Genomic DNA, 23,529 nt, shown 5'->3' on the forward strand with positions numbered 1-23,529 from the left:
GTAGCTTTGTTCCTTTGAAAACAGGATACTGCAGTTCTCATGCCCCGGCATGAGGTGACAAGTGACCCATCCCTTCACAAAGATGGCAGCTCCCGGTAGCCATAGGCATGCTCCATGCCTGATTCCAGAGCAGTGATTGGAATCTGTTACCTGCTTGTATTTTTGACTTGTTCTTCCCACGAGGAAGCTGAGTAATGAGACTAATCAAACTGACAGGTCAGAAAGTAGAAACGCCAATGGCCCTGAAGTTAAACTTCCTGTGATGTCCAAAGAAACTAACTCTGGCTTACTGGGGGAATGGACTTGTCTTTGCCTTTGCATCCATTTGATTAAATCGGAAGTGTTTCAACCTGTGTTGTGCTTGGTTTTGAACTTGAATGGAAATGTCCCTCCCCAACTCTCAGTCATTAGTTTAAGGAAGTGTTTCGCTACTTCAGAGTGCGAGTCTGACTCAGAGGAGTCCCTGGGATATGAATCTGTGCTTTAGTGGCTTGCACAGCTGGAAGGACTTCTTTTTAAATCCTGACAATGCAAAGAAAGGAGCTTTCCCTGCTTACTAAACCAGGTGGCTGGGCACAGACTGGCAGTTGTGCTCAGAGGCTCAAAATAAACCTTTATTTAAGGGGATATAATGTTTGAGGTGCCTTTGAGATTAACAGTCTGTCTGCACCCAAGAGCAGCAATGCAAGGTGCTGCCAATGCCTCCCTCTGCCAGTGTATTTCAACGCCCCCCGTAGGGCCCACCTTGCAGTGCAGAGGAGAGGAGGATTGGTTATTTGTATTTGCGATAGCTCCTAGAGACCCCAGCCTCCTTGTGCTAGGCATTGTGCAGGTGTATAATAGAGATGGCCTTTGCCATGAAGATCCTAGTCACATAGGTCGACTTACAGCTACAGCAGTAATTACTTCAGTGGCTGACGCCCATACTACCCTCCTTCTGTCGGTGGTGTGCGCTCACCAGAAGCACTTCCACTTCCACCAACTGAAGAGGGGCAGTGTCGGGCTGAGAGCCAGGCTCTCCCCTGCCCCCCCCGCCCCAGCTCAGCTGCTTCCCAGCTCTCGATCCCTGCTGGGAAGGGGAGGTAACCACCCGAGGCTTCTTACCTGTGGCGGGGAGATCTGCACCCGGAGTCCAGTTGGCTGGCATACTACCAGTAGAGAGCAGGGAGCTCAGAGGGCTGCTCAAGCCCAGAGTCTGGGGGACAGCTCGGAGCAGAGGCCCAGCTGGGGAACGGGCTTTCTTGTCAATTTCATGGCTTTAGCAAGCAGCCAATGTAAGGAATACAGCATAAACACAGACACTGCATTGTCCTAACTACACCAACATAAGCCCTGCAGCTCTCATGGAGGTGGAGTTATGTGGGTGTAGTAGGGCATGTACATTGGCGGGAGCAAGGCTGTAGTGTAGGCGCTGACATAGGTCGATGTTAGCTGCCTTATATTGACCTAACTGTGTAGTGTGGACCAAGCCTAAGACTGCAGCTCAGCCAGTGGATACAGCAGACAGGAACACAAAGTAATGATGAGACTGCTGTGATAGCATCATTCATAGCATCACTTTATGACCCACTTATTCTTTGGCCTCGCTGCTGAGACGGCCAATGGGGTGCTGTTGTGATGGTGGTTCTGTGATGTAGCCACAAAGAACGGGACTGAGACAAATTTATTTTGGAGGGTACCTTCACGTGCTGATGACTGTGGGCTGCTGCTAGCCTGGAGTATGTTTGAAGTGGTTACTTAGCAGTGAAAAGACTGTTACCAAGCTCCATTCCAGTCCCTCAGGAACTCTGCATTTCAGCATACATCCAACATGGGAATGTTGGCAGTTGAATGAGAGGCGGTGTGGTCTAGTGGATATGGCACCAAACTGGGAATCAGGAGAGATGGGTTTCATTCCTGGCTCTGCCATTGACCTCCTGTGTGAAGCTGAGCAAGTCACTTCCCCTCGCTGTGCCTCAGTTTCCCCATCTGTGAAAATGCGTATAATGATGCTAACCACCTTTGTAAACCATGTTGAGCTCTACAGATGAAAAGTACTGTACAAGAGTAAAGTGGTGGTACGATTATCATCTTCATGCTTCATTATAGATGAAGCTCTCCATTGTGAAGTCCAAAAAGATGTGTGGTGTTTTTTTGGGGGGTGGTTTGAACCTGTTGTCTTGCTGCCTCTTCCTCTGCTGATGGAGACTGACCTTTTTTTTTATTCCAAATATTTCTCCATGGAGGTTATTTTGTTCTGGGAAAATGATCTATTATCCTTCAAGTCCCTGGTAAATAGTGCCCTTTTCTTGTAAAGAATATTGGCAAGCTTGTAGCTGCCTGTCTTACAGAAAGCTAATTATTTCACTTCCACCTACAGAATATTTGCTATGTCAGACAAGCTGTTGACATTTGGGTTTTTACTGTATTAGCAATGAGGGTTTCGCTATTATTTTATGGAGTAACCAAAGATCTCTAGTGTGCACAAGGGCCTGTTGCTGCCTAGGGGGGAGAGTCCCGCCAATGGGGTGGAGTGGATGCTGATTTTTCGTTGGCCCTTAGTGCATTTCTGTGTGGGTGTGATGCTGACCTTGCAGAATTCTATCAAATGGAGTTTATGAAAGACTCTCTAAACCCCTGGGCCATTTGGAGCAGATCCTGTGGGAGCCTGGTGCTATGTAGGCAAATTCATAGCTGTTAAGTCCAAAAAGGAGCATTATGGTCATTTAGTCTGACTTCCTGCATAAAACAGGCCATACATTCTTGCTCAGGAACTTACTGGTGAGCTACAGCATCTCTCTTAGAAGGACATTCAGTCTTGATGTTAAATGTGCCAGACGGTTCACCAGCAGCTCACAAGCATCATATGGGCCAAATTCAAAGCCTGAAGGCAGTGGAACTGGCACCTCTCTCTTCCAGCATGTATTAGGAAGCAGGAGGGCACCGATAAAGGTGCCAAGCTAAGTAGATGTAGGAATGTGTTGTTCTATCTTTCATTCGTCTTCTGATGGGAGTTTAGCCCTTGGACTTTACTATTTTATTGAAGAAAGGAATGTGGATTAAGGTACCAGGGATATCCCCTGGACTTTGTAACAAAATCGAAACTGAATTTCACTGATAAGTACAATGCTTATGTGATTAAAAATAAAACACAAAAAAGCCCTCAACCCAGAATGGATTCAGTCAAATTTGAGGCCAGTTTGTGAGCAGTAGTTAATAAAAACCAAAATCCGACAACTTTGTATTCTGTGTTCCTGAAGGAGATAGTCTAGGTGTTTGGGGAAAAAGAGGGAAGTTAACTGTGGGATGTAACTTGTAGCAGTGTGAAGCAGACTAGCTTTCAGTCAGCGTGCAGAGGGAAAAGATGTTCTCTTACGTTATTAAGAGTTCTTCTAAGGAGGGTGAGTTGTGGCAAACGGAGTCTCTCCTCTTGTGGTTGGCAGAACTGCCCAGCTTCATAGTTCTGCAGCAGAACTTGGTCGTGCATCTGCCACAACGGTTCTCAAACTGTGGGGCGCAACCCCATTTTAATGCGATCGCCAGGGCTGGCATTAGACTTGCTGTGGCCCGGAGCTGAAGCCCGAGCCCCATCACCCAGAGCTGAAGCTGAAGCCCGAGGCCTTCAGCTGTGGGCGACAGGGCTTGGGCTTTGGCTTTGGCTTCAGCTCTGGGCAAAGCTGCTCAGATTACAGGCCTCTGGCCTGAGGCTGAAGGCCTTTGGCTTTTGCCCTCCCACCCAAGTGGCAGGGCTCGGGATGGCTCAGGCTTTGGTCCCCCTCCTGGGGTCATGTAGTAATTTTTGTTGTCAGAAGGGGGTTGCAGTGCAATGAAGTTTGAGAACCACTGCTCTGCCAGATAGGCCAAGGAGAGGGAAGGCTGTCTGCTTGTTCTGTATCATAATGCGAATATTACTTTTGCCCTCTCATTTTATCAATGGCAAGTACTTTCTTTTCACAGAAGTTTAAACTTCTGCACCCCCCAGACCCCATCATGAAATGCTGCCCAGTAATGTGTGCGTGCGTGCACACACATACCTGCTGTAGAATATGGAGAGAGGGAGACGCCTGATCTATGTGAAATGAGCTTTGGGAGGCTGTGAGCAAGGTGGTAGACTCCCAGGTACAGTAGACCTGGATTTTCAATGAGACTGAATCAGCTTTTTCTGCTTCTTACTGCACAAAAAGCTGGAGAAAGGGGAATACCTCTGTTGATGGCTCATTCTAATATATGATCCGCTGCTGATCTTATCTAGCAATGCTATGTTCTGGCAAGACTCGGCCAGTGCCAAGCCTCTTGAAACTGATAACTGCGGTTGGATGCTGCCTGTTTTGTTTACTTTTGACACAGAAGAATGTCAGGCTTTGCTAATCTTGGACTGGTCTGTAATGTTCAGGCTGTTGCCCAGGTCATACTAGGGAGTCTGCATTACGGAAGTAGCTTGCTGTCAGAGTCCTACAGGGATGTTCACAGTGGGAACGGAAGAAGCACATTGCAACAGTACATCAGCTCCAATGAACAGTGCTGGTCTTCACCTACCTTGATGTACAAGCGTGGAAGAAGCAATGTGGTTCAGTGGGTAGGGCACTAGGCTAGATCTTAGGAGCCCTGGATTCTGTTTCCAGGTCTGCCAACAATCTGCTGAGCGGCCTTGGGGAAGTCCCTATTTTTCTGTTTCCTCCTCATCTTGTGTTTTGTTTTGTCTGTTTAGACCAGGGGTGGCCAAGCTGCAGCTCCCGAGCTGCATGTGGCTCTTTTACACTTAAAGTGTGGCCCATGGGGCCCCTGCATTTCCCCCATTCTCTGCCTACCAGACTGGGGGCAGCTGAGGGCTTCTGCCCTGCGGTGGGGTGGTGAAGATAGGGGCTTCTGCCCAGCAGGGAGGGAAGTCTAGGGGCTTCAACCTCATGGGAGGGGCCTGCCAGGGCTCAAGGCTTAAGCCTCTAGCCCCACTACCCTACTGCAAAGCAGCAGCTTTAAGTCCTGGCAGGCGCGCCCGGCTCTCAGACTTCTGAAGATTATTGTATGTGGCTCGGAGGATCCGCGAGTTTGGCCATTCCTGATTTAGGCTGTGAGCTCTGGGGCAGCGAATGGCCCTTTCTGCATTTTGTACACGACCTAGGATAATATGGGCCTGATCTGAGTTGAGGACTTTCATGCTACCATAATACAAATACGTGAAGCACTGTCTATGCTTTTCACCCTTCTGTCCTCTGCAGACCTTGCTTTATTGGGGTGCAAACTGTGGACTCTTCCAGGGTTGTTGCAGTCACTTTTGCTTCTTAGTTAAACCTGGTGTGCTAAAATAAGCCCAGAGAGCTGGAGTTTACCAACCCAGTAAGACTGTTCTCTTTCCTCTTTGTGGGTGGTGGATTTTTTACATTGCTTATCCTGTTGTGGCATCAAAACTACAAATCCACTTCCCTGAGATGTTGTGTGTATTTAATCTGTTCATTCAAGTCCAGAGTGTCCTAGAGATGGCCTGACTCTCCTTGATTGGAGACCAACCTGTTTCCCATCACTCCAGTGCCCCTCAGCCTCTGCCAATGGATGTTGAAAGAGCATTATGGATGTGTTAAGGAAAGTTGCCAATTTGTGTCTGTGGATAGTCTGGAGGGGAGAGTTAGTACTACGTCCCCTCGGGGAGCAGCCTGCTGGAGGCTGGTCTGCCTCTGAACCACACCTTCCGCCTCTGCCAACCCAAATACCTCAAGAGTCACTTTGTTAAAGTGGTGAAAGGATGCCAGCATTTTTCTGTCTAAAGAACTTGCCAGGAAACATGATCCTTTCCTGGGGTGGGTGCTACGAAGGGAGAGTCTATCCTGCACCTAAGGCAGGAAATGTTTTCAGTGGGTTGGGATAGTTCACATAGAGGATACTGTTCTAAAGGTGAATTCCCTCAGCTTCATGTATGGCTGGGGAGAGTGGGAGAGGAGTACGTGCTGCACCCAGAGTGTGTCAGGGACACTGGTCTGAAATGTTTGCATTGCAGGGTGACTGGGCGGAGGGGAGAAGGAATGGACCAAAGGCCGTGGCTCTTTTTAACAGAGGAAGGGTGGTGCCAGGTTTGCAGCTGAAATCTTTTGCACTTGCTTTCTCTTTCTCTGCAGTTTAACTGCAGTGCCAAAGAGCTCCAGTCCCTTTTGAGATATAGATGGGGACTTGTTTAAAGGGATTGAATGGATTTTATCATCCTGAATCTGCTTCTCTCTTTCTCTGAAGCTAGCAGGGTGACTTCCTGTTAATCACAGATGATGCAATCAGTTAGAGGAACTGGGTTTTAGAAAAAATAGAAAGACTTCACCCATGATGGGGATGATTATTACCAAGGCAACCAACCGGCTGTTACCTAATGGCAGTGAGCTGTTGAAATTTAATCAACAGAACATGACTGGTGGTTTTCACCCAAACTGACACTGCTTAAGAGTGTTTTCCGTGGTATATTATTAGCCCTCCTGCTTTCCATCTCCTTACCGTGGAAGGAGGAGGTAGACTGTCTCTTTACCATTAAAGCAGACCCTGCCCTCATGTGGCTTAGAGGTTGCACTCAGAAAAGTGACGCCACATAACATTGGTCTTGTGGAGTTTTCTTGTCTCTTTGTTTTTCAGAACATGTACTCAGTTTTATAAGTGGGAATGTTCTCACCGCCATCCCTGCAAATGCAGGCTGGACTCTTGAGAGTCAAGCTGGGTTCTTTCCTTTCACAATATCATTACTGTAATAAGAGATTACAGACATTACTGGGGACTCTGTGCTTTCAGTGGACTGCCTGGGTATAATTCTTTACTAAATTGTGTTAATCAGCTTGATGTACACGAGGAGGGGAATCCCGCTGTCACTCAGTGTTGCTGGCTCTGCCTTGCTAATGAGTGTAAAGGGGTGAAGATGTTAGTGGCTGATGTTGGCAGAGAGGATGCTGACACATGCACCCAGGAAGTTGCTTTTCTGAGCAGAACTGTAGTTTGTATCTCAGTGCTTGAAAGGAGAGCGCCAAGGCCCCACTTTTCTGAATTTGTTCACAGGAAGAATCTCCTGAGCAACAGAACAGGGAAAGGATGTTCTGTCAGCGATATTCCTGACACTTAGTGGAATCCAAATGGCTTTTTTTATTTAGTAGGTGGAAATCTCTGTTGGCCATTTTTCTGATTCCCCCGCCATGCTCTCTCTAGTCTAGAGCTCAATTATCTGGTCTCCCTTGTGACACCAGAAGCTTTTGAGGTAGTCTGGGCCCCCTTATCTTGGACTCCCGAGAGAACCCCATCTACCTTTTTGTCCTGCTGTAAAGCATTTGTGCTGAATCGGGGTTGCTTATTCAGGCTTGACTAACTCAGCACTGCATAGTAGAAGTCGTGAATCACAGGGCTTGCTGCTATTTGCTATGTTGCTTCTGCTTTTCCACTAAGTGGGTGTGATATATGCCAAGAAACCTCAGCTCTTGTTGAGATCTACAACACTGAACACATTTTGCTACTAACGCATCTCAGTACCATGTGCTCCTGACTCTTTCCTCCTCCTTCCCCCTCTCCTCTTCAAATCAGCTCCACTGCAGTGAACTGTGCAGGCAGGGCTGGCTCCAGCTTTTTTGCCGCCCCAAGCAGCGAAGGGGAAAAAAAGGGAAAATAAATAAAGCCGTGATCGACGGCACTTTGGTGGCAGCTCTACCATACCACTTCATTCTTCGGCGGCAATTCCGCGTCTGGTCCTTCCCTCTGAGAGGTGCCGAAGGACCCGCTGCCGAATTGCTACCGAAGACCTGGATGTGCCACCCCTTTCCATTGGCCACCCCAAGCACCTGCTTCCTGCGCTGGTGCCTGGAGCCGGCCCTGTGTGCAGGTGAGAATGATCTTCTACTTTCTGCTGCTGCGTGGCCACTTTTCTTGTGGCAACTATGCTTCTAAACATGGAAAAAATGAAACTGCTGGTAACGAGTGGTTATTGCAATGCCTGGTACCTAGGAATGCAGACACTGAATCTGAAAAGTCTCTGGTTGGTTCAGAAGGCAGCAGCCTGCTTGGCAATGCAGGTCACTGAGAGCAGAGCCTTGCTCTGAGGGGTGCATAGGTTGCTCATTCAGCTCATGGGAGAATTTTGGCCTTCCTGCTGTAGGCAGAAGCCTCCTTGAAAATATTTCATTTATAGGGATAACTTTGGAAAGGGAGAGAAGAGATGGAATCCTCTTCTGGGCCGAGGTGGTAGCCACACTGTTGTAGAAATACTGCCCTGGCCTGTAATTAAACAGTCTTGTGGTTTCAAGCAGATTTTGTAAGGGGGTGTGGGTAAACTCCCTGAAGGGCTGGAGAAATAGATCATCTCTTTATCCCCTCCCCCTATACACACCTGCCAGGATTGTTGCTGCTCAAACAGATGGATCACTCCATCTGGCTGTAAACATCAATGGTTGCTGCTTTTCGAGGCACAACAGGAAATATGGGTGAATGCCTCCCAGGCCGAGATACAGACGCTGAGCTGGAGTTCATGATACACACATACATATACACACAGTGGCTTTGTCATTACGAGTGTATGTCTCTTCCTCTCCCCTGCTCCCCACCATTCACCATTCCCGCTACTCAGTTTCCTTTTGTTTTTCAGTCCAGATCTGCAGTGGCAACATGGTCTCCTAAAGGATGGCTGCTCCAGCATGAAAAATATTAACACTGGGCCAGGGTGGGGTGTGAGAGGGGAAACTGATGTGGGAAGAAGCCTAAAAACAAGACATAACTAGCCACTGCTAGTGAGTTAGGTGCAGACTTAGTGGGAATTCATAGGAAGGAGGAAGGTGGAAAGTATATGATTAGTTTAGTCTAATTTCTGTATAGATGTAAATGAAGCACATAGTGCAGCAGATCGGGCCATTCCTAGCTTTAACAGGAGGAGCTTGTAAATGGGACAAACCATGGGCCTCACGTCTTGCCCCTCACCACCAAAGACAGCATCAGTGTGTTTACTTATAAGGCTGTAAACATTCTATACCGAGGTAGTGAATCTGCAGCCAGCAGCACCAGATGATTCTCTGCACTGCACTGTCACATCCTCTCCACCAAATGATTTCCCCTTTCCCTAGAAATTAACCCTTGGAATGCTGGCACTTTCCAGCCTTCCAGATAAATGAGTTTGATTGTGTCATATGATTAATGTGAAGGGATGGTGCCCAGAGCACTTTCAGCTTATGTGACGAGGGGAGATCGTAAGCTTCCCACATAGGCCTTGGAGTAGTATGGCAAAGAGTGTGGGAGTGCCACACTGACAGGCTGTTGTGGCACGGAGGCACAGACTTCTCCCGCTTTAAACCCTGCTCCGCCTAGCGCACACAGCTGCAAGATGCTGCTGCTTATTGTTTTTGTTGTAGTCGAATTGTGCGAAAAGCAGCCTGCTGCTAGCCGGAAAGGTTAAAAACCTCAGCACAGTTCTGTAGAGGAAGTTGCTGCTGTTCAGCCCGTGTGGCTGGGGTCGAGGAGAATACATGCCAGGGGGCGTACACAATCCAGCACCGAGGAGTTGTGAGCTGCTCAGTAATAAATGTTTAAATGAAGGGAGATGACCTGGAACTTTTAAACACTGCTGTCAATTTGCCTAGCACGGTTTGTACCATCTAATAGCAGCCTTGACACTCCAGAGCAGTGTTGCTGTTAAGAAGCAATAGTCTGCTCATTGTTCAGCCACAAAGATAACACCTCTGCAGCATTGTAGGTGGGCAGAAACTGTTCTATTGACTCTGGGCTCCTTGCTTGGTCTTGAATGACCACCATGACTCATCCTTGACCTGGAGATGTCCCTCCTGAGACCACAGGGGTGCTCAGTCCATAGGCTTATGTGACCCTTCATGCCTCTTAGCTGGTCAAGAAAAGGGCTTAACTGAGAGGCTTAATTTATTGATCCAAACAAAGTTGGGTTCATCACTCCCCCACTTTCCCCATACAAACTCTTAATCTCTCTCCAGGCCAAACCTATCAAACAACCTCCACTCCCTGTGCTGGGGAACACAAGTGTCCATTCCCCCGAAACTTTGGGGAGCTGAAGTGATGACAGGCTCCTGTTGCACAGGAACCCCCCAGATGACGCTTCCTGCCTGTGTCAGCTGACTCATTTAATCCAACTTCAGTTACAACTAGTGATAGTTCAGAGACATCAGCTGCTCCTCACCATGCGAACTTACAGTGTGTAGTTCAAATAAATGCCAACTTTTTAAAAAAGAGAGAAGCTACATACCTTAGAGTGCCCTGAGTTTAAACACACCCTAGAAAAAATAGTTATGCTTGTGTGGAATGAGCTTACTAAACTTGCTACAGGAAGATTGAAACCATTTATAAAGAAATGTACTTCCTGCTCTGTGTTGGATGATGGAAGGGGCGAAGAGAGCTCTGTGAAAGAGAAAGGAAGTTCACCTGAAACCAGAAACCATGCAAGAATCTGATGACTTGCAGGTGTGGGTCTCTTCATTGTAAACCCTTTAGCAGGCTTCCTCTCCTCCCCAAACTTCTTCCATCAAATTTGTTCCACACCCATTCTGCACGGCCAAATGCAGTGGATGGTGGTTGAGAAAAAACACGGTTTACTCTTCATTCTTAGCTGTGACATTGTTTTGGGGAGTCCTTGTCCTTAACTGTGACTTGATGGGAGCAGAACATTTTTTAAATGTTTTTGTGGCAGGGCACCAATGAACTGTAGCTTCTAGTAGAAGCAGTGGTAAATGCAGAAAGCGACACTTGTCCTCTGAGTTTTTATTTTTCAGAGCACTAAAGTGACTTCAGCAAACCCCTAGGAGCCAAAGGCCCTGTATTAAAAATTTGAGTAGCTCCTGGAAATGTGCAAGTACAGGCAAATTACTGGGCTTCGTGTGCTCATCAGCTTTGCTGGAAAATTGGGTGTGTTCACTTATTGCAGTCTTGGGGAATGAGGATTGTTCTGGCTTCTTTTTTACCAAATCTGAAGAGTCCTAATGGGGCTGTAACCGGAGTGAAAGCCCAGATGGTCCAGTGCACTGTTCCTTCTTTACCTACTGAGAGAATTACTTTTTTTGCGAAGGAGCAAATCGGTGACACAGCACAAGATCTACAATCATTGAGTCAGAAGCACTCCTGACATTAAATATGCATTTTCTGAGGGGGGGTGATGAGCTTCATACTTACCATATGGGAAATGCGTGTCCCTCCTGTGGCCCTTTCTGTATAAATACAGCTGCTGGCTGGCTGCGCAAAGAGCAAAGGGAGGGACAGGTGCTCTGCAGCGGTTTGGAAAAAACTTGGAAGGAGTGTGGATTCTTTGAACCCTCTTAAAATCCCCTTCCTGCTGCTTCACTGGAGCTTTCCGAGTGCACAGGAGAGGGCGTGGGAGGGTTGTTGCCTGGCACCAACATGCAACAGTGATCAGATCTCCCACATAAAAGGTGCCCAACTATTGTTGCAAGATTCTGTTGAGTCTGTTCTCCCTTTTGATCATAAAAAGGTGGCTGTGCCCATGAGCTTGATTCTGGGGGACGAAATTAACCCCTTTGGTGTAGCTCAGGACTTTCCGTTAAACTGAAAACTAGATCAGTATTGGGGGTACAACATCCCACAGCATCCTGCTCAGGTCTGTGCAGTTGGCTGCAACCTATCAACATCTGTAGTGGCTACAAGAATCTGAAATTCTCTCCTTGCTGCTGGGGGCAAAGGTGGTGAGGGTAAAGCCCCCATCATAGTATCTGGTGCCAGGGCTAGACAAGAGACTGCTTGCTGCACTTTCGGTAAAGAGATCTCTCTAGACCCTCTGTATCAGTGGTCCTTGTGATTTCTGGTAGCATTAACAGTATGTGGTCAGCAGTCTGTCTTTTGTCTCTTGGGTCCCTCTGGGATGAAAACCAGTACAAACCCAGCATGTAGTTGGATGCTGCTGCACTTACAGCATACAAAGTGTTAACCAAAGACTGAAGGGTATAACCAGGAGATTTGTGACTGCTTTAACAATTTGAGTGAAAAGGGAAAAAAAGCTATTGTTGAGGCTAAATTTCCTCTTCTGGAGCTCAGACCCAGAGATGGGCTCAGCAGGCTTTGCTAAGGAAGTCCTGAACTTGTTGCATTGAAAAAATTATAATAAACAGGATATTTGCCAAAGCCGCTCTCCTAACTGCTCATAAGAAAGCCAGCCCAGACTTTGTTGGGTCTACTGTTGAATGTGAGACTCCTGATTTGAGGGGGCAGGGGGCTGTGCTGGCTAGCCACATCTCCACACCCACCTTTGTAGTTTTTAGGAGGCAGCTTCCTGAGAAGGCTGTTCAGTCTGCATCCTAGCAGCATTGGATCCTGTGCTTGCCAAGGATTATAAATATTGAGTGGTTTCAGAGTAGCAGCCGTGTTAGTCTGTATCCACAAAAAAGAACAGGAGTACTTGTGGCACCTTAGAGACTAACAAATTTATTTGAGCATAAGCTTTCGTGGGCTACAGCTATAGAATAACATGTTGCCAGGGCCGGTGCAAGGATGTTTTGCGCCCTAGGCAAAACTTCCACCTTGCGCCCCCATCCCCCTGCCCTGAGGTGTCCCCCCTTGCGATAGCTCCCCGTCTCCACCCTGAGGCGCCCCCCCTTGCGTCAGCTCCCCACCCTCCACCCTAAGGCACCCTCCCCCGCCCCAGCTCACCCCTGCTTCGTGCACGAGCACCCCGAGCACACTGTGGCTGCTTCACTTCTCCCGCCTCCCAGGCTTGCGGTGCCAATCAGCTTAGGCGCCACAAGCCTGGGAGGCGGGAGAAGTGAAGCAGCCACGGTGTGCTTGGGGAGGAGGCAGGGCAGGGGTGAGCTGGGGCGGGGAGTTCCCCTGCATGCCGCCCCCCCCCCCACTTGCTGCAGGCGGCCCTCCCTGCGCTCCCCTGCCCCAACTCCCTCCGCATAAATGCCGGCGGCAACCGGGGCGGCCGAAGATTCGGCCGCCATTGTCACTGCCGAAGAAAATGGTGCCCCCCAAATCCCAGCGCCCTGGTTGCACCGGCCCTGCCTGCTGCCTTCACTGGTTGGCTTTTGCAAGACACCGTTAGGGCTGCAGATGACTGGACAGTGCATGCTGAATGTTTGGTTTGCTGTCTGTACGAAACCTGTAGGCTTTTGATTAAGGAGTGGCTAGAATCCTGGTGTATCATGCCTTTTGTAATGCCGCTGTGCCCTGTTGCTGAAGGATTAAGTGCCAGGGATGTGCTTTGTACCATACAGAATGCACAGTCCCTGTCCTAAAGAGCTTGCACTCTGAAAGATGCCTGAGGGAAGCCAGAGGGCAGGATGAATAGGCCGTGGATTTTTCTTCTCTCCGTCCTCCTCGCACCTTTTGAATTATTAAACTCTTCTCTGTGGGAAGAAGTGAACTATGGGTTTTTTGTTTTTTTTAAGGGACTGAGGAGAGTTTTTAAGGGGGGGACATGTCATGGGAGGGCATGATATCCAGACAGGTCAGCATGGCACAGGGCAGGGAGGAGGAGATGGGAGCAAACAGGGTATTAACATTGGCATCATTCATGGAGTGAGGTGATACGAGGCTACCAGTGATTTGCAGGGTGACATTGACAGAAAATACAGTACAGTTAGCTAGCTTATCAAAACAGGTGAAAATAGGACTGAGTAAAGGGTTAATTTGTAGCCAAAGTCTTTTAATGAGTTACAGGCATAATCAGTGCGCAGAAACATGGACTCTTGTCAACAGTTCTTTTTACGACTGTCTTAACTTGCCCAGAACCTCATTTAAACCAGATCACCATGGTGCCTGACCTGTGGCATGTGAATGACTGAGAGATCGTTACCCTTTGTGCTTTAAATCCTGTCTGTGTAATATCCAAATCCTGCTTTTTTGCCACCTTCCTCAACCATCTCTCATTTCATGGCTTCAGGTTCAAGAGTCATAGTTGCTGCCGACATCCAGGACTGGCTTTCGATGTGGCTTCAGTTTATTAATAGTAATGATGTCTGGGTTTTTATTTTGTGTCAGGGTGGTCCTGAGAGAGAGAGAGAGTGAAAGTGAGTTTGTGTGTGTGTGTGTGTGTGTGTGTGTGTGTGTATGCGCACGCGTGCACCCATGCTTTCCAGCACTGCATTCTGTGGGACGGAATGCATGGGAGAGTGTGTCCAGCGCTAAAAGATGAACTCAGGTCATTGGACTTCATGCATTTGGGACTGTGAGAGTTAGACTGTTTAAACTCAGATTTCAGGGCTGAAAAGAGCACAAATGCTTTCTAGATATTTAGACCAACCAGCCCTGACCCTTAGTTATTCATTAGCATTTCTGGCCTAGTTGAAAATGCATTTTTTTTTTTAACCTTCCAGATTCCCATTGTCTGGCTCTCTTCCTCCCCGCCTCTCCCCCCGCCACACACACATCCTTTTCTCTGCGCTCAGCCTGTGTTTCAGATGTATTAACTTTCCTGGCTTTCTCTGCCTCCTCCCCTTCTCATACTGTAAACCAAAATGTGGTTTCGCAAAGATCAAACACACCAAATATTGATCCAAACAAAGCTGGGTTCGTTGCTCCCTCCATTCCCCATACAAACTTGTAATCTCTCTCCAGGCCAAACCTATAGAACAACCTCCACTCGCTGTGCTGGGGAACACAAGTGTCCATTCCCAGGGAACTTTGGGGAGCTGGAGTGACAACAGGCTCCTGTTGCACAAGAGCCCCACACATGACGCTTCCTGCCTGTGTCAGCTGACTGGCTCTGTGGCACTCCATTCTCTGTCAAGAGTGACTGCGTTTGAGGGAGGATGCTTTAGAGTATTTTGACCTTAAATGCTTCAGTGGGAAGTGTAACCCAGCGGGAGGGTGGCCTGGCAACCAGTTTAACTTCTGGGTGTCTAAGGGTATGTCTACACAGCAAAGAAAAACGGGCTGGCCCCGTGGGGCTCAGGCTGTGGGGCTGTTTCATTGCTGTGTAGATGTTTGGGTTGGGTTGGGTTGGGTTGGAGCTGGAGCCCAAGGTCTGGGATCCTTCCGCCCCGCAGGGGCCTAGAGTGAGGGACAGCTGGCACAAGTCAGCAGTGGGTGTCTAGTTGCTGTGTAGACGTACCCTAAGGGGCTGACTGTGAGGTGCTCAGAACTTGCTCTGCCCATTTAAATCAGTGGGACTGCTTACAGGTGAAGTGCCTCAGGGCTGAACTTTGAGTTCCCATCTCTTCTTGGGGCTCTGCCCCTTGCCATTTACAGCTTCAAAGAATTCAAATTACAAAAGTAAACATGGATGCTCCCAGAACAGGACCTGGAGGAACTTGCATGTGACTGGAACCTTCTGGCACAGCGCAGGAAGCATGTTGACGGCTGCTTACTGGGAGTCTGAACTGACCCTTATACGAAGGTCATGTGGGACTGACTTACCTCGAGCTCCTGGGCTGAGCTTGAGGTTTGTGAACCCCAGGTCCAAGAACCGAACCCAGGTGTGCTGCCTGGTAGTACAGCCAACGACAGGCAGCTTCTGGTTAGGCCTTCTTCATGAAAGCAATGTAAGTGGTGCTGAGCCGTATAAATGAAGAGAGTCCAAACCCTTCTCAATGGTACTGCTCTGACACTGCTGCTCCTGGAAAAAACAGAGGGAGATTCTCATTTTTCAATAGCCGTAGCATCTTATCCTTCCCCATTATGAGACTGAATATGCCACTGCTACAAAACTCCATGCCGGTCCCCATCATTCCGGATTGTTTTGCCCTCTAATGCTCCGTCCAGAGGAAGTGCTTTTGCCCTCGCTGGTAGTAGTGTGTATCAGGGGAATCCTGTGTGATCGCTTCGCTTGCAGATGCATGGAACTGCATCCACTTGTTCTAATGGATGGGGATGGAGAATGCCACTTAAAGTAACTGGTTTAAGTGAGGCAGCCCCAGCCTCACTTGGGTTGTGATATGGATCTAATGAACCAGGTGGGAATGTGGGGCAGGGAAACTGTCTGTAGAGCAGTCCCTGTGTTTTTACTTTACTGGAGACACTCCAGTTTTAAACACCAATCTAGGTAATGCCACAACTGCACCCTTGTCTCATGCTAGCATGTGGGGCATATTGTCCCACCTTCTTCACCTCCTGTGAGTTCTGTGACTCACATTCCAAATTGTTCTCAAACTCTCTGGGCTCGTTCCATCGATTCACCTTATATCCGCCTATTCCCCAGCCTCTTCGAAGTGCTCTCCCAGTCTTTGCCTCTGCCTCATTCTCGCAGCTCTGCAGGTGAAGACGCTTTGCCTAGTGCTGCTGCGTCTGCCTTGAATCTCTCAACCCTGTCCAGAGCAATTTCCTCGCTGACTCCTGAGTGCCAGCTGGCTCTCTGTACAGTGACTGTAAGGGACACAAAGTAGTACATTGCCCTTCTATAAGGCAAAAAAGAGCAACAAAAAATATTAGAGATATGGAACAGCTTCCAACATAACATAAGAACGGCCGTACCGGGTCAGACCAAAGGTCCATCTAGCCCAGTATCTGTCTGTCGACAATGGCCAATGCCAGATGCCCCAGAGGGAGTGAACCCAACAGGCAATGATCAAGTGATCTCTCTCCTGCCATCCATCTCCATCCTCTGACGAACAGAGGCTAGGAACACCATTCTTTACCCAATAAGACTGGGATTTTTCAGTTTGGAAAAGAGACAACTAAGGGGGAGATATGGTAGAGGTCTATAAAATCATGACTGGTGTGGAGAAAGTGAATAAGGAAATGTTATTTACTCCTCCTCATAACGCAAGGACTAGGGGTCATCAAATGAAATTAACAGGCAGCAGGTTTAAAACAAACAAAAGAAAGTATTTCTTCACACAATGCACAGTCAACCTGTGGAACTCCTTGCCAGAGGATGTTGTGAAGGCCAAGACTATAACAAGGTTCAAAAAAGAACTAGGTAAGTTCATGGGGGATAGGTCCATCAATGGCAATCTGTTATGTTGCTCTTATCTTCCTCTATCAAGGATTTGCCAGAAGCTGGGCCTGGGAGACCGGATGGCTCACTCAATGATGACCTGTTCTGTTCATTCCCTCTGGGGCACCTGGCATTGGTCACTGTTGGAAGACAGGATACTGGGCTAGATGGTTCTTTGATCTGACCCAGTATGGCTCTTATATTCAATAGCACATTCAGTCTGAGGAGCTCAAAGCATTGTAGAGACTAATGAATTATGCCTCTCACTGTCTCAGAAACAGGGAATTATTATTTCTATTGCACACCTGTGCAATTTGAGGCAAAAGGAGTGGGATTCGACTTGACTAGAGTTGCATAGTGAATCGGTTGGAAAACTGGGAATGAAACCCAAATCTCCTGAGTCCTAGTCCTGTGCTTTTTAACCATAAGAGCGTCCTTCCTCAAAGTGATGTGGATTAGTACTACCTCAGCACGAAATGTCTGGCTCCGCACGGAGCTGCAGTTCAGTCAGCTCTGTCCTCAGTAGCCCCCTCTAAAAGGGGGCTTAGCTTATTTGGTTATTGTCCTCAAAAGTAAACTCTGGCCTTTAATCTCTCTGCGTGTTGCCCTGTATGGTACTGGGACATGAAAAGAGACACCATCAGGGTGGTTTTATAGTGCAAGGTATCTTTCCATATCCTTATCTCAACCTCTGAAAGTTTGAAAACTGACTCTTTGCTTACCTGAGCCCACTTCTGTCCTGTGAATGCACACTCTGGTGGTTGGGCTGCTCTGGGGAGCAGGGCTGTTGGCAGACATGATGAAGTGGGTATTCACCTACGAAAGCTCATGCTCCAAAACTTCTGTTGGTCTATAAGATGCCACAGGATTCTTTGCTGCTTTTACAGATCCAGACTAACATGGCTACCCCTCTGATGCTCTTTTTGAAGTAAGGCGTTGGAAGCATTCTCACTGAGATGGATGGGGGTGGGAGGTGGGGTTGGAAACCCAGGCAGTCTTCAGAACAGTGCGAGAGGTCTTGGGTGGCCCAACCTGGGACTCACCAGCCTGGATGAGATCTCTCTCCAACATACAGCAAAGCGGTCTTATGGGATTCTGAGTCTCCAGTGCTGCAGCCTCTTTGCTTGGAATCTCCTGAAGGGCACAGTTGTGTGATCATCTAGCACTGCAGCCCGCTGAGGCGTAATCTCAAACGGCACTAATCCATTATTGTGCCTAATCCTGCTAAGTAGAGGCTTTTGCTCTTGAGAGGAGTAAATCACTAGCCAGGCTGCAGTCCTATTAGCATTTGCCAGTCAATTTGGAAAGCCTCTTAGCTTTCTGCATGGAAATATGGTATCCACATGGCTTCTGCTGGCACTTTCCACAAGTAGCATCTTGGCGGCTGCGTGAGCAGCAGCACAGCAAGGAGGGCTAGCCTGGTGGCTGCAGCTTTGTACCACATGTGGGAGATTTGTCTTGTCTCTCACACTACTGGGCTATTGGCGCAGGGCCCAGCTCTTCAGCAGTGATCATATCAACAGATTAAGAAGCAGCACTGGTTGAGGGGATGCCAGAAGGTTAGTCACTGTGGCTATGGTCTGTACTAGACAGAAAGGGTTCTTCCATCGCTGTAGTAAATCCACCTCTCCAAGAGGAAGTAGCTAGTTCGAGGAAAGAATTATTCCAGCGACCTAGTGCTGTCTACACTAGGGTTTAGGTTGGCTTAACTACGTCTCTCGGGTGTGAATTTTTCACATCCTTGAGTGATGTAGCTGGGTCAGCCTAACTTTCTGGGATTTGGCCTTGAAGGGTGGTGGTGATGGTGCAGGAGGATGCTGGGATGCCAGCAGATACATAGTACCTCCTCCATAGTGGAGGTAACAAAGATCTGGCAGTTGACTACAGCTCTGTACTGAAATGTTTTTCCTCAAATCACTTATAAAATCAGAAGAAGGCTGCTAACTATGGAGCAATCAAAACCAAATGTAAAAAAGCCCCCTTTAAAAAAAAAAAAAAAAAAGTGACATAGTAATTCCAGCCACATCAGCTCTCTGGTATGACAGCTATCTCATCCTGTTGGCAAGTCCACAGCTCTGGAACAGCCCCTGTTCCCAGCGGCCATCAAAAGCTGTAAACAAACATGAAGACGGAACTGAAACCTTAAGGCTGCTCCAGATGGGCCTCCAGGTATGAGGGTCTAGGCTGGCTTTGATTCACGTGTGTGTCAGCGTAGTAAGAAAACAAAACTTCCATCGCTGTAGCCAAGTAAAGCTCTGTCCTGCTTCCTCGGATTGTGGGCTGTAGGGACTCAGGAAAGCTCTTGGAGGGATGTGCTGTGTGTGTGTGTGTGTACGCCCTTTCTGTTGGGAACAACAGAGTGCCATGTGGATTCTGTGCCATGGTTGCCTGCGAGCTCTCTCACTCCAGGGAGAAAATGGCACATGTAGAACTTATGGTTTTGTAGCATCAGGAATAAAATTCTGGCTAACAAAAACCACTGAGTGTCTCTGTGCTGCTGCAAGAATGGTGAATAAATCTGAACGGTGTAGAGGGTTACCAAGAGCTAGTCTTGTTTGAGTGGGGAGGGGGAAGTAGGTTTGGCTCCAACACAAGCCCCTTTGCTCCCTTTTCCCTGTCATGTGGGCTGTACTCAGAAATACAGGTTTCAGATCTCTGTTTATAACTGATTTTAACCACTATCTCTTTGTTTTGCTAGATCATGATTGAGTTTTGCCCTGGTGGGGCAGTGGATGCTGTCATGCTAGGTAAGTGCCGCAAATCAATATCCTTACTTTGACTAGGGATATGTCGGAGACAGAGAAATCTGCACCCGAAGGACTCTGGGGCAGCTCCCTCCTCTTCATGTAATGTTCCTATGCTCCTTAGCAGCAGACGCGACATCCTCCACTACCCTCCCAGGGTGTGGGTCCTTGCATGGCTTTTGTAGGGTGGAGGGTCGTGGTTTTCTGTGTAACTAAATAGAAACCCTGCTGCAGCCTTAACTATGGAGCCTCTGCCTCTCCTCCATAATCTGCGTGTTGGCTAGGTTTATTGTGGCAACCTCTGGGCATCTTCTGAGCTATGTGTGTCGGTCTGCCGCGTGGTCTATAGATTGCTCAGTGTTGGCAAGCAGTGGGGTGGAGGTGATTTTTTAGGGGGGATGGGTGCCTATAATACTTTCTGCCTGAGGAGGTCTGTTTGGGACCCCATTTATACAGCACACTGATGCCGTGTCACTTGTATGCTCCTAAAAAAAGCCCTCTGGTAAAAGGAAAAGGGGTTTAGCTGTTAATCTGGGTGTCACTGACATTGAGTCTCTCCAAGTCTCTTTCCACCCCTGGCTTCAGTAATCCATTGAAACAGCTAGTGTTATAGCAGACTGAGACCAAGGGCTAGTCTACACTGACAATAACCTGGTGTGATTGCAGCACAGCGCTGGGAGAGAGCTCTCCCAAAACTCTTAAAAAAACATTTTCACAAGGGGCATAGCTGCTAGAGCTGGGGCACTGTCTACACTGGCACTTTACAGCGCTGCAACTTGCTGCACTCGAGGGTGTGTTTTTTCATACTCCGAGCGAGAAGGTTGCAATGCTGTTAATTGCCAGTGTAGACAGGCCCTCACATTAATGCCATGAAGCCACCACTTTAACTTCTCCCTTCTGCATGTGGGCCCTGCCTCCAGTTGAGAAGAGCTGGCCTTTGAGCGCTGTGAAGCATATTGATGTCAGCTAGAGCAGCACAGTTGCACCAGCAGCCCCCATTGGCATGTCAGCCCCATTGTGCAGGGCACAGTACAAACCTGTATGAAGACCCAATCTCTCCCTTTTTTTAAAAAAAGGGCTCCCCCGGCTGGAGAGTGAGAACAGTGCTCCTGGTGTCTGCTCATCTAGAGACTGTGGGACAAGGTGACAACCTCAACTTTGGTCACTTTCTCCTGGGTTTTTTCCTCCCAGTGTTCATGAAGATCTGACTCTTTTCTCCTGCGGAAGTGTGCTGAGCCCAGGCTCATCACTTTCAGTTCCCAGTCTGCAAATTGGAAACGTGTCTAATTCAGGAAACTTGCCTAAAGAACTGCAGTGTTCTGCTGTGGTGTCCAAATCACCGCATCTTATGGTAACCTGGCGTCCGTGTTTGGGGGCAAGGATGCCTAGTTGATAAGGGACGATGCAGTCTCTGTTGCGAAACTGCACTCACAGTGCTGGGGCTGTGGTGTGGATTTGCTGTGGTTGAGCTTTCCAGGTCAATGGTAGGTCCCAGCGGGGCAGGAGAGCTCCAACCCATCTGAGTTTCTTGGGGTCCTAGACTCCTATCTGGTCAGGTCTGGTATCTCCTGTTTCATAGGCAGCCAGCCTTGCAGAGGATATGGGTTAGAATGTGGGAGGGAGGAAACAGGTATTATGAAATCCTAACTGACTGGCCTGGCCATACAGGCCAAGGGATGGTGATGTTACCATAATCTCCGAGTTTCATTGTTAGCAGTATCGGGGTATATTAAATAGGTGATTGGGGATCGGGAAAGGCTGCTGCCCTTGTAGGTAAATCAGTCCGAAGAGGGTCAGACTAAGAGTTTCTTAACAGTCAAGCGTGATCTGGAAAACAAGAGGGGTGGGAAAATCATGACCATTTACATTTGTCTTTGTCTTGGTAGCACGCTCCTGAACAGCTGTGCAGTGAAAGCCATGCTTCGGCCAGACTCGTAACTGAGGGTCACTGAAAATCTCCAGCTTTGAGTTACTGAAGGGAAGAGGGAGGTGGAAAAGCAGGGAGAAGAACAAAACAGCTGAACCAGCATCTTTTTCTCTGATTCTGCTATTTAAGTTCCTTGGCTTTGAATGAATGGCTGTCCTACTTAACATAAGCTCCCTTCAGTCCTTGAGTCTGCCCCCTCCTTTGGTGTACAATAGGCTATTCTAGCTGCCCGGATCTGCGGATTCCAATGTTGTCCATTTAACTTTGGGCACAGAGGGAAGATTAATACAAGGTGGCTGGGTGGGGAGAGGGGAGTGGAGGCCTGACTCTTCTCAACATTCTGCAAGGAAGATGGTTTGCTGGGATGGTGCCTTGGGATAAAGGTCATAGAGTGAGGATCTCCTTGATGGGTGGGGGAGAGCACACAGGAGCAAAACTTTTTGTTTTCTTGGGCGTCCCAACGAGCTGCAGAAATAGAAGGCTGCTGTAGTTACCGTTGGGCCGACAAATGTATATGAATTGTGCACGTGTCTGTTGACTAGGCCTAGCACCACTCAGGTCATGTCTCTCCCTGTGCCCACACTGCCTTGTGGCCAGCTTCTCAGTGTTTGGGGCAAGGACTGCACTCCTCCTTCCCTTAGTGTGCAAATCAATATCCCAGTGCAGATTCTGGTGTCTCCTGCAATTAGAGTTCAGCTCTGTTCTCTCCACAGTGCCCAGTGGTGAGTACTTGTGTCCAGCCCTCAAGGAGGGAAATCAGACTCCCTTTTAGGATTCCAAGGATGACTGATCTATAGGTTTCCCTCAAAGGGAAATGTGTGCATCATCTGTGATGCTCTCATGCCAGTTGACCCACATGTGTATCCCGGGGGTTCAGTAGTAACCCTGTTCTGAAAGCATGTGGGAATATTGTGCTGTGAGCTTAGGGAATTAACTTTCTCAATACTAGAGTGATTTGTATAGGTGTCCCACTGACCTGACAGATGTATAGTGGCCATATACAGTCTGCTGCACAGGGTCTGGGTCACAGGCTGCATCTATTGCTCAAGTGAAGCCTCTCTAATCCCTCTTGGTTTAACGGCTGTCTCTCTGCAGAGTTGGATCGAGGCCTGACGGAACCCCAGATTCAAGTGATTTGCCGCCAGATGTTAGAGGCTCTTGTCTACCTCCACAGTAAAAAGATCATCCACCGTGACTTAAAGGCAGGCAATGTACTACTGACCCAAGATGGAGATATCAAACTTGGTGAGCTTTTAGTTGGGGTGTCACAGAGAGAGAAGATGGGTGCATGCTTGCTAGGTGTATAATTCTGAATTGGTGGTGATTCAGTTTCCACTGAGTAGCTTTGCTCTACTTGTGACTGTATTGTAATAAACTCTTAGCAACTGAGCATAGTCTCTTATAAGCCATGTTTTAAGAAGCCTTGGTTGTTATCTGTATGTCAGAAACAAAACTTCAGGTTGACATTTTTTTCAAAGGCAAAATATCCCTCCAGTGGGAGAGGGGTAATGTGCACTGGTTTGTAAGGGTCTCCTGCTCTGAAGCGTTGCTTCTCATCCTTATCTATTGGGTCTGGTTATAAGAGGAAGGGGGCAGGCTTGTTGTCACTCAGGCCTGGTCTACACTATGCGTTTAAACTGATTTTTAGTAGCGTTAAACCGATTTAACCCTGCACCTGTCCACACAACGAGGCCCTTTATATCGATATAAAGGGCTCTTAAAACTGGTTTCTGTACTCCTCTCCGACGAGAGGAGTACCGCTGAAATCGATATTGCCATGTCAGATTAGGGTTAGTGTGGCCACAAATCGACAATATTGGCCTCCGGGCAGTATCCCACAGTGCACCACTGTGACCACTCTGGAAAACAATCTGAACTCGGATGCACTGGCCAGGTAGGCAGGAAAAGCCCCGCGAACTTTTGAATTTCATTTCCTGTTTCCCAGCATGGAGCTCTGATCAGCATGGGTGGCAATGCAGTCCCAAATCCAAAAAGAGCTCCAGCATGGATCGTATGGGAGATACTGGATCTGATCG

General features: G+C 48.2%; 1 protein-coding gene across 1 annotated transcript in view; it reads left to right on the plus strand.

The window, feature by feature from the left end:
• STK10 (serine/threonine kinase 10) overlaps window positions 1–23,529 on the plus strand; it is an 87,970-nt gene that overhangs the window by 33,743 nt on the left and 30,698 nt on the right. Inside the window, exons 3-4 of the mRNA XM_032801514.2 lie at window positions 19,521–19,569; window positions 22,589–22,738. Coding sequence (XP_032657405.1) covers window positions 19,521–19,569; window positions 22,589–22,738 — 199 coding nt within the window. The remainder of the gene's footprint in view (window positions 1–19,520; window positions 19,570–22,588; window positions 22,739–23,529) is intronic.

This window comes from Chelonoidis abingdonii, chromosome 7, assembly GCF_003597395.2.
Source record: "Chelonoidis abingdonii isolate Lonesome George chromosome 7, CheloAbing_2.0, whole genome shotgun sequence".
NCBI lineage: Eukaryota > Metazoa > Chordata > Testudines > Testudinidae > Chelonoidis > Chelonoidis abingdonii.